Below are 14,086 nucleotides of genomic sequence, written 5' to 3'. Positions count from 1 at the left end.
TTTCCCCCCCTGAACCAACAGGTAGGTATTTATCTTACGACTTAGATTCGGTGCAGTTTAGTCTTGAACAGCAATGCTTTGTTTGTTTTGTTTGTTTGTCTTTTAAAGAGCAGAGTGAAGGTTATTTTTGTGTTTTACTCTAATTAGAGAAAACGTTTCAACTCAGACTACAATACCGTTACTAACCATTATGGTTTAACATATATATATTATATATATATATATAATATAAAAATTGTATTTATTGAAAAAAAACTTAAAGACAGTATTATAACTCAGGCTTTAAATTCCTCACCATTTCCTAGGTGGGGTAATAAGGTCTCAGGACTAAATCTTTCTTCAAGGTAACTTAGCAAAGGGATGGAAAAACTTGGAATAACAGTCCTATTTCTTTTTCAGGAGTTAGTTTATTATGCTAAAGAGGTATAGAAGGACTGAACTTACTTCTGTCTCAACAGATGCATTTTCATGGACAGCTAGACCAAATTTATCTTGATAACACAGTCTGTAGTTCTTGTCTTTAAACGGCAATTATACTAACTGTGACGGTCCAGTCTGAGTTGACTGGATACGTAATCAACTGAGAGAGAAGCTGTTGGGCACAGCTGAAAGGAATCTTCTTGATCAGGTTATTTTTAGTGGAAAGACATATCCTAAAAGCAGTGCTGTTTTTTTGAGAAATAATAGCCAAAAAGTAACCTCCGGTTCATGTAATTTCAGACATAAGGAAGAAAGCAAAGTGGCATAAAAAGCTGCAAGTGAGAAGGGACCTTAATAATGAGTAGAAAATTGAAGGAGGCTCTTGTGCACACCTGTGATCCTAGAGGAACAGGTACGAGGGTCACCACAAGTGTGCGGCTAGCCTTGCCTACATGGCAAGTTCTAGACCAACCTGGGCTATATTGCAAGACCCTGTCTCAAAAAACCCAAAGAAAGAAAGAAAAATTATATTCTGCTAGGAAGTATTATAGAATACTAGAAATGGGCATTTTTATGTGTCCTAAATAAATGAAGAAAAGTTGCTTAAAGTGATCTAGAATTTTAGGAATGATAAACAGACATTGCTCTGTCAAGACTTTGGAAGGAAATGTACTGAAATGGAAGCAGACAGGAAGTAATTGGCCATTTGTGCATCAGGAAGTGGTAGCGTAATGATTGTAAGTCCATAGAGTTTTCTTTTTTCTCTTGTTTACATATTTAATTGAGTGAGGCCAGAGTTACTTGGAAGAAGTACCTAGAGCAAGCAAATGATGCAGTAATGAATAGAAGACAGTTCCCAGTAGAGACTAAATTGCTTGTATCTCCAGCTTGTTTAATTAAAAGAAATAAAGCAGAAGAGCCTCTATTTGATGAGTTTATAAGTGAAATCTGTCTCTGTGTGTGTGTTATTTCTTAAGACAGAGTTTCTCTGTGTAGCCCTAGCTGTCCTGGAATTCACTCTGTAGATCAGGCTGGCCTTGAACTCACCAAAACCCACCCGTCTGTTCGGAAGTACTAGGATTAAAGGTGTGTACCACCAGCACCTGGCAAAAGTGGATCTTAATAACATGCATAAGCTGCTATTGTGAGATAGTAAATACTAAGAACGCGGCTCTTTTATCTAACTTTCCATTCTTTGAGAAATTCACATATGTATGTACACAGTGTATTTTGACCACATCCCCCTACTCTCTTCACTCCAATCCCTGCAGACCTTCCCAAACACATCTTCTAAGTTCATGTCTTGTTTTTTATAGCCCACTGAATTTAGTTCAGTTCAGTGGTTCTCAGCCTATCTAAGGTTGCAACCCTTTAATACCATTCCCCAACCAATAAAGTGTTTTCACTGCGACTTTATAACTAATTTTGCTACTGTTACGAATTGTAATGTAAATATCTGTGTTTTCTAGTGGTCTTAGGTGACCTGTGTGAAGGGTTGTTATACCCTCCAAGGGTCACAAGCCACAAGGTGAGAACCTGGTTAGTGTTGTCACTAACATCATATGCACATGAGTGTGGGGCCCAGCCACCTTTAACAGTGGAACATGGCCAACCTAGCAGTGGTCATGCTCCCAGCGAACATGACTCTGTCTGTGTCTCCCAGCAGCCGTCTGCAGCCAGCAGCTCCTCAGCTGGGTCGGGCACTCCTGAGCCACTCTCATCCGTGTTGGGATTTTGACTGGCTTGATCTTGCTCAGGTCTTGTCCAGCTGTTGGGAGTTTGTGTGCATAAGCGCCATGTTAGGCTTAGCCGACAGCATTTCACAGCACTCCTCTCTGTGCTCTAGAGCGTACCTTCTTTCTGTTCCTCTACCATGTTCCCTGAGCCTTGGAGGTGTTGAAAATATAGCTCTTTTGAATTACAAGAATAGGTACAGTGTTTTCAGGGCATCATTGCTGCTGCTTTTCCAACCATAGATCATTCTCTGAAACAGAGACATTATTTCCTACTGTAGTTCTGTCATTAAGCATGTATGTATTAAAAAACAGGGTACCTGAAGCCCTGTTAAACTGAAAACATGCCATGGTCTCCTCAAAACAGTGGCATTCCTGTGGGTTTTTATAAAGAATGGTATGGATGCTCCTATCATTCCATATACCTGGGTAATTCCTGACATCTCCAGCGTCCTTAAGTGTCACTAACACTGAAAAGAGTTTGTCTCACTTGACCTTCTTCTTAACACAAGAGGGGAATCCCTAGCGGAAAGGAACTACATCGCTTCCCTTGCCTGTTTCCTGCTTCTGATGTCTGCTGTGTCCTAAGCTTTTTACGCACATGATTACAACACAGCTCTAACGTTCTGCTTCCTAACCACCAACTCTTCCTCGCCACTTTCTTTAATGACTTCCCCTCTCCAGCTCCCAGCAGTCAAGCAGATTGAGGCAAAGGCAGAGTAGCTCTGACAAGCCGAAACCAGTCCTTTTGAATCTACGCTAGCTATTAGACTCCTTGGATCTTACTTAGAAATAGCTGTGCTTAGGCCTAGGCTAATAGCTTCCTTGGTGAGATGAGGGTAACAGAAGTATTTTGTTCCTGGGTAACTGCCAGAGAGTGCTGAGCATATTTAGAGTTTTTGAGGCATTTAATTTTAAACCCTAAAAGTAATAGAAATCCTTTATCCCAAAAGGATTTGAACCACTTGGCATTAGGAAGGCAGCGTATTTCTTTAATTTTCTTAACATCTAGCATCTTAAGAATGTGGACTCAGTTCTGAAATCCTCTTTTGTCCTGTAAAATTAAGTAATACCTGTTGTTTGAGACAGAACCTCACCATGTAGCCCAGGCTAGCCTGGAGCTCACTATGTAGCTTCCCAGCTGGGCTCGAACCGTCAATGCCTTTAATCTCAGCCATCTAGGTACTAGGACTGCCAGCCTGTATCGCCACACCCAGCTTAATAGTGGGACAGGTTAGCATATTAACCTATTTGAAATGTTATGAGGGACTTAATTAGTAAAATTACTACATAGTCTTAATACAAGTGATATTTGGGAGACAGAATACTTGCTGTAATGTAAAAAGAAATAGTGTTCTGTGCACAGAAATTGATGTTTGATGCTTGAACTTCTGGACTGCCTTGCCTCTGCCCCTTAGATGGGAGCATCTCTTAGATTCTATATATGAATCTAGCCTTTTTGTTTCCTAACTTTTTAAAGCAGCTTGTTTTCTGTGAACTGGAGAAGCTATTTGCAGGGATAGGCAACCAGCAAATAGTTTGTCCCGTAACTCCGTAGCTGCACACGTCCTTTCTTACTGTGGGTGTCCACATTCTCAACATGAGGAAGTCCTGTTTTATCTAGGTTCCATTAGTCTGTCATTCCACCAGTTGATGCCCCAGAACACAGTTGAGCTACAGCTGAAGACTTCCCAGGTGTTGTAGCTCTCCAAATGCGGTCAGGAAGGAGGAACTCTGCGTCCATGCACCAGTTGCACATTCTAAGGACAGGACAGGAGTAAGTCCATAAGGAAGCGTGGCTGATCAGCTTGAGGGGTTTCCCTCCCACTCCTACCCATCCCGGACCAAATGACTGTGACAGAAACAAACCAGAGCACTCAAATTTCTGAACCTGGGCTTCTAATCTGAGCTCAGCTTTGACAGCCTCTTGGTTGTGAATGGGCCTGTGATCTGCACACCTCTCCTGTGCCCGGAGATTGGTCCACGAAACTTTTTCTTTTCTTTGCCTTGTGTTAGATTACATGTCCCTCACATTTATTTCTTTGCCTTTGGAGCTTATGGGAGCCCATTTGTTTTTGTTTTTGTTTTTGTTTTTGTTTTTGAGGCGGGGCATGAAGGTAGCACATTAATTTGACTGAATTTGGCTTATAGCAAGAAGCTTTTTTCATGGATCTTGAAGCAGCTGAGTTTACTTGTTCTTAGTTTTACTTGGAGGTTAACAGTTTTCTAAGTACCATTACAATGAACTGTGGATTAAGTCATCATCAGAGTGGCAGACATGGATGCAGTTTAGGAAGGGCCTAATTTCTTGATGCTCTGAAGACACATAGTCAGGGAAAGGCCACATGGCTTTTAGTTGCTTTCTGTGCAATATGGACTGTTCACATTAGAGTGGTAGAAATGGTGAATAGGGGGCTTTCTCTGGGTGGTGGGCTTTAGGGAAGAAAGGTGCAGAGTGCTTGCTTAAGGGGCCACAGGACTTAAGACAGTGGCCCCTTTGAAGCCAGTGCTGCGTATTAGGTAACCTCCTTGAGTTCAGGCTTGAGAGACGAGTCAAAACAGTAATGTGCAAATGAGAGCGTGTGAGTGTTCACTGTGCCAGTCATCGCTTCAGGGTTAGGGAGAGGGAGTGGCCATGGACAGGGTGGCCGAAGGGGTCTTCATAGTCAACACAGGTAGGTAGAATTGGGCAGAATGAGATTGTATGCTTTTGAACTTGAGGATTGTGTTCTTGGGTTTTATTTTACACCCAAGCTTTGCAGTATTGATGGTAAATAAATGCCTGCCACTGAAAACCTTAGTCTGCTACTAAAAAAGCTGAATGACTATAGAATGTTTAATTTTTTTTCTCTGTAAAATGCGGGACTTGCAAAATGAGTACCTTGTTCCTTTGATTGTTTAATGGCTATGTGTAGTGTGTCGGGAGAGTGGCACCCCCTAGTGGAATATTTGTGTTACATATTGTCATGGCCTGCCTTTATCAAGCTATGGGAATAATACCCTATTTCCAGCCTTAGAAGAAAAACATAAAATACTGGTCTGTCTTTGAGAAACATAGAACTGGTGTTCTTTCAGAATCTTAGAGCATTAAGTCAGACATTTAGATGAGCAGAGCAGCAGTTAGGGGTGGTGATAGGTTTTCATTTTCTTTTGAACAAGTGTAATTTTACTTATTTGCAGCACTGGGGAGCAAACCCAAGATTTCATGCGTAATAGTCAAGCATTCCACCAGTCAAGCTGCATGCCAGCCTTGAGGTTTCTTTTTAGATTTGTACTGACTAGCATATAAAGTCCTGGGCAAGTGAAGAGGGTCTTCTGGAAAATGCACATGGAATTCTTTTAAAGTTTTGCTTCCCTACCCCCGGAACCTCCCCCCCCCAAAAACAAACAAACAAACAAACAAAAAACAACACATGAGGATAGTAGCAGTGGGAAAACTGGAAAGTTCTCAAGCTTTACTAGTCTGAAAAACTTAACTGGACCCCTCTGGCATAGTATAATTTGGGGGGAGGGTGCTTTATCCATCTGTTTGTTTGTTTTTAGGTAGAGTCTCATGTAGCCTAGGCTCACCTCACACTTACTGTATGGTAGGCCAGGCTGCCCTAGAGCCTCTGATCTTCTGGCTTTACCTCCAGCCAGCCTCTAGCCTTGGCTTCCTGAGTACTGGGGCTGCAGGTTGTACACCTTGCTCTTATCTCACATCTGATCAGGAGTGCCCTAGTGGAGTCATCTGGTGTTCTTCTCAGATTGCTACCCTGCAGAGTGAGTATGCATTCTGACAGACTGGCTTTCGTCTCAGTTCCACCACTCTGTGAGGCCTTGAGAAGTTACTGCATGTCTCTAGACTTAGTGCCTTTGCTAAAGATGTACAATAGTGCTTTCTGTGATTGAAAGACACTGTAAAGCGTAAAATAACCCATTCTGAACATGTGTCAATACGGCTAGTCGCGTTGCTTTTTTCACCCCCCATTTAACTTAAGCCTTCCTCCCTCTTTCCTTCCTTCCCTCTGTCCTCCTCCCTCTTTCCCTCTACTACCTTCTTCCTCTCTCCTTCCCTGCCTTTTTCTGAAGGACTGAAGTTGGGGCCCAGTGTATGTTAGACCAGTGCCCTACCACTGAGCTGTACCCTTAGCCGTCTTTTTACTTTGGTTTGAGATGGGATCTCACTAAGTTGCCCAAGAGGCCTTCCATGTAGCTGTCACTAAGCTGGCCTGCGTGGCCTGTCCCAACAAATGGTTCTTCCTGTGGTTTCTTGTAGGTTTTTCTGAATTGTATTGTAATTTGTTTGTTTGTTATTTTCAACCAACGCAGCAGGTTTTGTTTATATGTTTGTTCATACACATAGATACTTATGTGTATTTTCTGAATTTTAAACTAATATCAAGAGCAAAGTTTTAACAAAAATAAGCCTTTCTTTTAAAAAAAAAAAGTTAATGAAATCTTCATCCCACTAATAGTAGACTGAAAATTTCTGAAAGAAGGATGGGGGTTTAGTTTAGATTTCACTGTGAAATAAAATCAAGTTAAAGAATCATAATTGACTGATTAGTTATGGAGAGCCGTAAAGACTGGTAGCGCAATTCTAGAGAAGGGCTGCAGCTCAGAATGATGAGTAAGCAGTGTGGCAAGCCATGTGGCCGTTTAGAGTGAGATGAATCCACAGTGGGATGCATTTGGAAAAGACGCGTCTTTCTAGCTTGAAAAGAGTGAGCCATAGACCCCGGTATAGCATAGACCATTAGTAAATTTCATAGACACAAAAGTGTAAACACCGTATATCTTCTAGCATGGTCTAGAAAATAATATACTAAGTTTATAACAATAGCTGCCTTTGCGGTGTGAGAATTGGGATCTGAAGAGCTGTCAAGGTAGACTTTGATTTTTATTCTCTGTTTGTGATTAATTAAAAATTTTTAGCAGAGAACATTTATGTATTGCTTATTCAGTTGAGAAAGGAATGCTGCAGAGATTGAGGACAGACTAAGGGCAGCTGTACTACATGGTTCACCCTTTAAATGGATGCTTTTTTGAGTTTGAGGCCTTTGGCTATTGTCATCTGGCTGGCAGAGCACAACCACAGTTTCACTTCCAGTTCCTTTTTGCAAGTTTCTATTTGGGGACCCTTAAATAATTGATGTCTAAGAAGTTTCATACTGTTGCCTTTCTCTGTCTCATTCAGGAAGCTTTGGATGGGGAAGCACAGAGCAGGGGGAAGATGTTAAGCAGACTAAATTTGGTTTATCATATATTTCATTGGTACCCTTTCCCTGGGGGTTTTGGTTGGTTGGTTTTGGGTCTGTTGTTGTTTGAGACAGGGTCTTACCATGTAGTTCTGGCTGTCCTGGAACTCACTATGTAGACCAGTGTGGCCTTGAACTCACTGAAATCTGCCCACTGCTGCCTCCTGAGTGCTAAATAAAGATATGCCATGACACCCGGCTTTGGGGAATTTTGTGCACTGAATGGCAACTCAGGACCCTCAGCTAGAAAAGCTACAAAAGTGTAAACACTGTATTATCTTCTAACAGGGTCTGAAAAACCTCATGCTAAGTTGATAACCATAGCTGCCTCTGAAAGGGAACATGGGGACTGAAAGGGAACTAAGGAGCTGTCAAGATAGACTTTGGATTTTTATTCTCTGTCTCTGACTAATTAAATTTTTCTTTTAGCAGAGAACATTTAACTGCTGGTTAAATCTCACACAGCTACCAGATACTTGATGAAGCAGCTAGCATTTTCCAGTGTGAAGAGATCGGCATCCAGTGACGACTTAGGTGCCTGTCACTGTCAACCTAGCAGTATATTTTGATATACTTGATATGTAAAGCTGGTTTCTTTTAAAGTTTTGAATGATTATATTTTTATGCTTGGTAATGTTTGTCTTGAGCTGGGCAGTGGTGGAGAACACTTTTAATCCCAGGCAGAGGCAGGTGGATCTCTGTGAGTTTGAGGCCAGCCTGGTCTACAGAGTGAGTCTAGGACAGCCAGGGCTACACAGAGAAACCCTGTTGGGGGAGGGGGGTTGTTGATCCATTTGAAAGTAAACCATGAGCATGAGTGAGGCATGCTGAGTGGCTATATTGTCAGTGACTTGAATACAGCTACAAATATCTGTATCTGTAGGCTGACCTCAAACTGTTGGTGCAGCTAGGCAAGGATTACCCAGACCTCCTTCCTCCACTTCTGTATGTACAGATACAGGGATGTGCTACCATGCCTGGCCTTTTTTTAATGTAATGAAAAATAGAGAAAATAAGCTGATTTAAAACAAGCATTAAGCAATTAAACTTTTGCTCATGTGCTGTGCACTTTGCTTATTAGTCTTCCATCCCTCATTCCTTGGCATACAGGGAGTCTTTGGAGATTTGTTTTCGTAGTTAGCTGTATCACTTTAGGAAGGAAGGAGAAAAACCTTGGGGTGGTTTTTTGAGCAAATGCAGGATTTCTGTTGGCTCCCAAGTATAATGAAGCCCAGTGTTGTGTGACTTCTATGTGCAGATAGGGTCCTCTTGTTGTTGTTGTTGTTTGGTTCTGCTTATTCTGTGATGCTGTAGGAGTACATGCTTTCTTCTATGTACACTTGCCCGAAGATGACTGTTACCTAACAGTGAATGAGAAAGCAACACATAGTGCTTTATTACAGTCAGGGATCTGGAGAAAGAAAATCTCTGACTGTCTTGCTTCACAACCTCCCATTTTACTGTACCTATAAAGAAGGGGGTTATTTTGTTTTGGTGTATAAGTGGTGTGCATGAGGGAGGCATTGGGCACCTACCTCTGTTGCTCTCCCACTTTTTTTTTCTCTTTTCTTTTCTTCTTTCTTTCTTTCTTTCTTTTTTTTTTTTTTTTTGAGACAGTATCTGTCACTGAGCCTTAAGTTCAGTATTTCTAGGCTGGCAGGCCTTTAAGCTCTGCCCTCTGCATGTCTTCGCCCCACAATGCAAAGTTGAAGTTTCAAGAGTAAATTACCATGCCCCGCTTTCAAAAACATGGGTGCTAGAGATGAGCTCGTGTACGCTGATTCTCATAGCAAGTGACCTACCCACTGAGCCATTTACGGCATCCCCAGCCTCGTTTTTTGAAGAGTCTTTTTTTTTTTTTTTTTTTTATTGTAGCTGACCTTGTCTTGGTGATCTTCCAGCCTCTGCCTCCTCAGTGCTGGGTTTACATGTACCACTGCTACACCTGTTGTAAAGAGATCCTGATCAAATTAAGATGTAAGGTGGAGAAATACAGTGTGTAGAGAAATGTAGAAAGCCGGATTTTAAAATATCTTAGGATGATTGACAGAAGAAAAATTGAGTGTGGTAAACTTCTAAAACCTTTGACAGTTGCACATGTGTGTATAAATGCATTTGGATCACACTCCTTCCTGTCTCTTGGCCCCCTTACAACACTGGCTAGTTCCTGCCCTACAAACCCTCCCAGTTAGATGTCTTGTTTCGATTTTATGCTTGGTGTTCTTTACTTGAGCAGCTTTTTCAGGGAGTGAGGTCCTAATTCTGATCTTTTCCAGATTGCAAAAGTCGAGAAACTCAAACCGTTGGAGGTGGAGTTACGGCGTCTTGAGGACCTTTCAGAATCAATCGTTAATGATTTTGCCTACATGAAGAAGCGGGAAGAGGAGATGCGGGACACCAATGGTGAGTTGGGAATGGCTTTCATTTCTCAGTGAGTGAGCCAGCGATAAAGGAGACATCCTGAACACTGAATCTCAGTTTGGGAAAAGTGGAATATGACTTAGGGAAAGAAAATTGCTTCTTTAGGTCTTTTATTATTGAAAGGTAAACCAGCTGACTAGTTTTCAGAAGAATGACATTTTCTTCCATGATATATAATGACCGTATTTTTGGTTGGCTTGTAACAAAGTCATACCAAGGTGTAATTTTTAATGTTTTAGATGGGATTAAAGACAAAGCAAAACAAAACAGTGCTGGAGATAGAACTCAGGGCCTTGTGTATGCTAAAAAAAGAGGTGTGTGCTGCTAAGGTACATCTCCAGCGACTGCTTTCTTAACAAGGTCTTGTACATAGCCCAAACTGGCCTAGATCTCAAGATCCTCCTATCTTAGCCTCAAGTGCTCTGATCACAGGTGTATTACCATAGCCTTCTTTGCTTTTTTTCTTTCTTTAATTGTTTGCACTCTTAGACCTAGGGACAGAATAAGGTTAATTAGTTGTCTTTTCCCCTGGCCGTTGTTTAGCCAACTGAATGAAGCAATTTACTTTTTCCATTTACAATGCTTTTGTTTTGTTTCTTTAGAGTCCACGAACACCCGCGTCCTGTATTTCAGCATCTTTTCCATGTTCTGCCTCATTGGACTAGCCACCTGGCAGGTCTTCTACCTGCGTCGCTTCTTCAAGGCCAAGAAGCTGATAGAGTAATGAAGCTCAGTCTTCTGTCCCTGGTATCTCAGCCAGCAGAACATCGCTGGGACGTGCCTGGCCTAGCCCAAGGCCATCCTATCAACAGTACCATCAAGGCACAGTGGAGCTTTCTTGCCAGAACTGATTTCTTTTGGTGTGGGAGAACATGGGCACCACCTACAACCAACAAGTCAATGAGGACTTCTTTTTAATGTGGTAGGATTTGGACTGGTTTTGCAACAAGATTATTAAAGTCGCCTATGGACAAAACAAAACAAAAAACAGGGGTTACCTAGATAATGCCAAAGCCAGCATTCGTCCTGGGTTTCCTCACGTGATAGGTTTGAGCTGTTTGCTTTTTTCTTGCACTTGCTCATAAGCTTGGTCTTTCACTTTTGTTCTTCTCCCAATATTTCTATGACCATGGTCAGCTTGTTTCATATCAGTTGTCCTCTTTGGTTTCCTTGTGGAACCACCTTGAACTTCTCTTGGCCCTTAGATGAAATGTTTACATAGCTTCTGGTGATATCCTTCATAATTTTATGTCTCCTAAAGGGTCATGAACGGGACACATAAAACAGTGAGCTTTGAACTGTAGATAATCTCTTAAAAGAAGATCTCATTTTAGACAATTAAAACATTTGTGCTCAACTGCTTGAACTCCTTGTGTGTGTGTGTGTTTAGTTCTGTCTGAGTTTATCACCCGTAGGTCTCGGTGATCATTCCAGGTAGAGTAGTTCCATCACTACTACAGTATGAAGTATGGTCTTCATACTGCCTTGTCCTAGCCACTCCCTTCTCACCTCAGCCCCTGGCTCCCGAATCTGCTCACTATTTCTGTTATTTTTCTTTCTTACGTAAACGGCTCATCGAGAGTGTAACTTTGGAGGTCACACTCCGCTCAGCACAGTTCCTAGGAAATCCCCCTCAAAGTTGTTGCATATGCTGGTAGCTGTTTCCTTTCTGTTGCTAGTGCTCCTCCAGGAGCGTGGATGGTACCACATTGTGCATAAAGCTCATATGGGTGGGCTTGGCCCTTAGCTAGTAAAGTTCTTATGTGAATGTAAGTTTTTATCACTCTGGGAGAAATGCCTAAGCGGGCAGTTGCTGCTCTGTGTGGGAGCACATGTAGTTTTAAAAGAAACTTCCCTGCTCTTGTCTAGGGTGGCCATAGCATGTTACAGTTCCACATTCTCATTAGTATTTATCATTGTTGTTTTAACTCAGCCCCTGTAAAATCTCATTATGGTTTTAATTTGCATTTTTTTTCTAATGGCAAATAGTGTTGACCATCCTTTCATGTGCTTGTCATTTGCTTTCTGTATGTCCTTGTTAGTGAAATGCCTGTTCATGACTTTTGCCCATTTTCTACATACATCATTTGTTCACTTCACTGTTGAGATTTGTGTAGGTCCTCTGTCAGATATGTAGTTGCTTGAATTTTTCATGTAACTTCTACCAGGGAAGAATGAGTAAATTTACCAGCCCTTCATGCATGGCCAATCACTGATTTAATTCCTGTCCTTATGTGTTATCTCTAAAAATTGGACATACGGGGTTTAAATAGACATCTAGGAAAGCCATAGAAAGTAAATACTTGAAAACACGTGTTGTAAAAGCAAAGCCAAGGATCACTTGGTTGGAGTATTGGGTACCTCAAGGCAATTCTAATGTATAAAAGAGGCGTGGGGCTGGGAGTACCTCAGTGGTAGAGCACTTCCCTAACGTATGTAAGGCTCTGGGCCTGATCTCCAGCGCCAGGGGGAAAGTAGATACAAATGTTTGTAAATAGGAAAAATACTCATTTATCATCCCATGTCTGTCCCACTTCTCCTGGGAAATAGGTAATATATCTTTTCTGTAATCTTTTAACCCTGCTGACCGGTTACAGGCCTTGTCTTAATTGCGGTTCTGAGAATTACAGGACTTAGGCCCATGTTGCTTGCAGTAAAGAAATGGAATATTGAAATTATCAGAGAACACTGTTACATTGGCCTGACTGAAGTACGAAGGTGAAAGGGAATGATTTATGTTGTTAAAGTCTCAGGCTGTTCTGTTAAGGTTCCAGTTACTGTAAACTCAAAAGCCTTCTTTGTCTTATGACTCCCATAAATTTCTTCTTACGTGGCATAAAGTGTTTTCTGGTACAACAGTGCCATCTGCTGTTGAGAAGTAACAGGTCTTGCTTCTCAGAGTTCTCACTATAGCAACAGCACATGTTCAGAAATCTGTAACATTCATAAATCAGATGACAGAGGAACAATTCAAGCAGGAAAAGAACAGACAAACTTTTGGATCAAAGTCCATCTGTAGACTTTTAAATGCAAAACCGCAGTCTTACCATTAGCCTAACCAGAGACTCCTATTTCTGACTTGTGCCTTCTTCCCCTCTTTAAGGAACAGTGATAGCTACTCTGTTAGTTATGGTTTTCTGTTCTGAAAATGTCAAGGAAAGTAGGAGAAAATAGATTTTTGTCCATATTTTTGTTTCCAAATACAACTCTAAACTTAAGCTTTGTAGAACAGAAATTCTTTCAAGTCCTTTCATTTTAAGTCATGCCAAAAACAACTAACTTGGAACATGGTATTTTCTATTTAAAAGTTAATTGAAGAGCATTTGCCTTTAACAGTAGGCTAGCACAAAGGCATATCAGCTTTATAAACACATAAACAGATGTGTTTCTCTCCATTTTCAACATATTCAAAATAATCTGAGAATAATAGTTTTCAATAAGCCTTGTTACAAACTACCACATGTACCGTTGTCGTGACCCCCCCATCAGAGCCATTCTTCTGTTAATGGAAAAAGGCATGTGGGATTTATACAAGCTTACCTGTTGGAAACTTTTGTGTAAACTGTCACAAATAAAGGCTAGCAGAAACCATTTAAGGTGTACTTTCCTGTTACTCTTTATTGCCTCTGTCTGGATCAGCAGTGATTCCTCTATTGCTACTTTTTAACGTACAGTAAGTGAAACCTGATGAATTAAAGAAAAAAATGTTCTCCCTAATTTACTGTAGATGGATAAGGTTTTTATGTGAACTAGTAACCCTTTATATCCATGTGTTTATGTCACTAACCATTCCTTGACTGTCCTTAGGGGGAGCAGGTGGGCTGTGGACTGCTCTGTAGCATCCTCTCTTGTAGCTACCACTAGAGTTGTTTCTCCAGAGTTTCTTGTTATTTCTGTTCCTGTAGTGTCCCTCTCAGTTTACAACTTTGGGGTATTTTGTTTATATATTTTTGGTCCATCTAGATTAAATGCACCCGAAACAACAGAGGGCAATTTCTTATCCCCTTGCACTTTTAACATTTCTCATGAGTATTCTTTTTTTTTAATTTTTATTCATTTATTCTTGTGTGATGGGTGTTTGCCTACATATACGCCTATGCACACTCAGGGAAGCTGCAAGCTAGGGAGGGTGTCAGATCCCCTGGACTAGAGTTACAGACAGTTGTAAGCTGCCATGGGAATGAAACGTGGGTCCTCGGAAAAGCAGCAAGTAAGTACTCTTAATTGCTGAGCCATCTCCATCTTCCCATGAATCTTCTTTCTAAAAGCCAG

The 14,086-nt window shown here is 41.2% G+C and overlaps 1 protein-coding gene across 1 annotated transcript in view; it reads left to right on the top strand.

Moving 5' to 3' along the window:
- The window catches only part of Tmed10 (transmembrane p24 trafficking protein 10), a 35,267-nt gene extending 21,862 nt beyond the window's left edge, over positions 1-13,405 (top strand). The window contains exons 4-5 of the mRNA XM_021634143.2: positions 9,670-9,796; positions 10,417-13,405. Of these exons, the coding sequence (XP_021489818.1) occupies positions 9,670-9,796; positions 10,417-10,538 (249 nt within the window). The 3' untranslated portion in view covers positions 10,539-13,405. The remainder of the gene's footprint in view (positions 1-9,669; positions 9,797-10,416) is intronic.
- Positions 13,406-14,086: the final 681 nt, after the last annotated feature.

This window comes from Meriones unguiculatus, chromosome 7 (genome assembly GCF_030254825.1).
Source record: "Meriones unguiculatus strain TT.TT164.6M chromosome 7, Bangor_MerUng_6.1, whole genome shotgun sequence".
In the NCBI taxonomy this organism is placed as follows: Eukaryota; Metazoa; Chordata; class Mammalia; order Rodentia; family Muridae; genus Meriones; species Meriones unguiculatus.
This window is presented reverse-complemented; position numbering and strand designations above follow the sequence as displayed.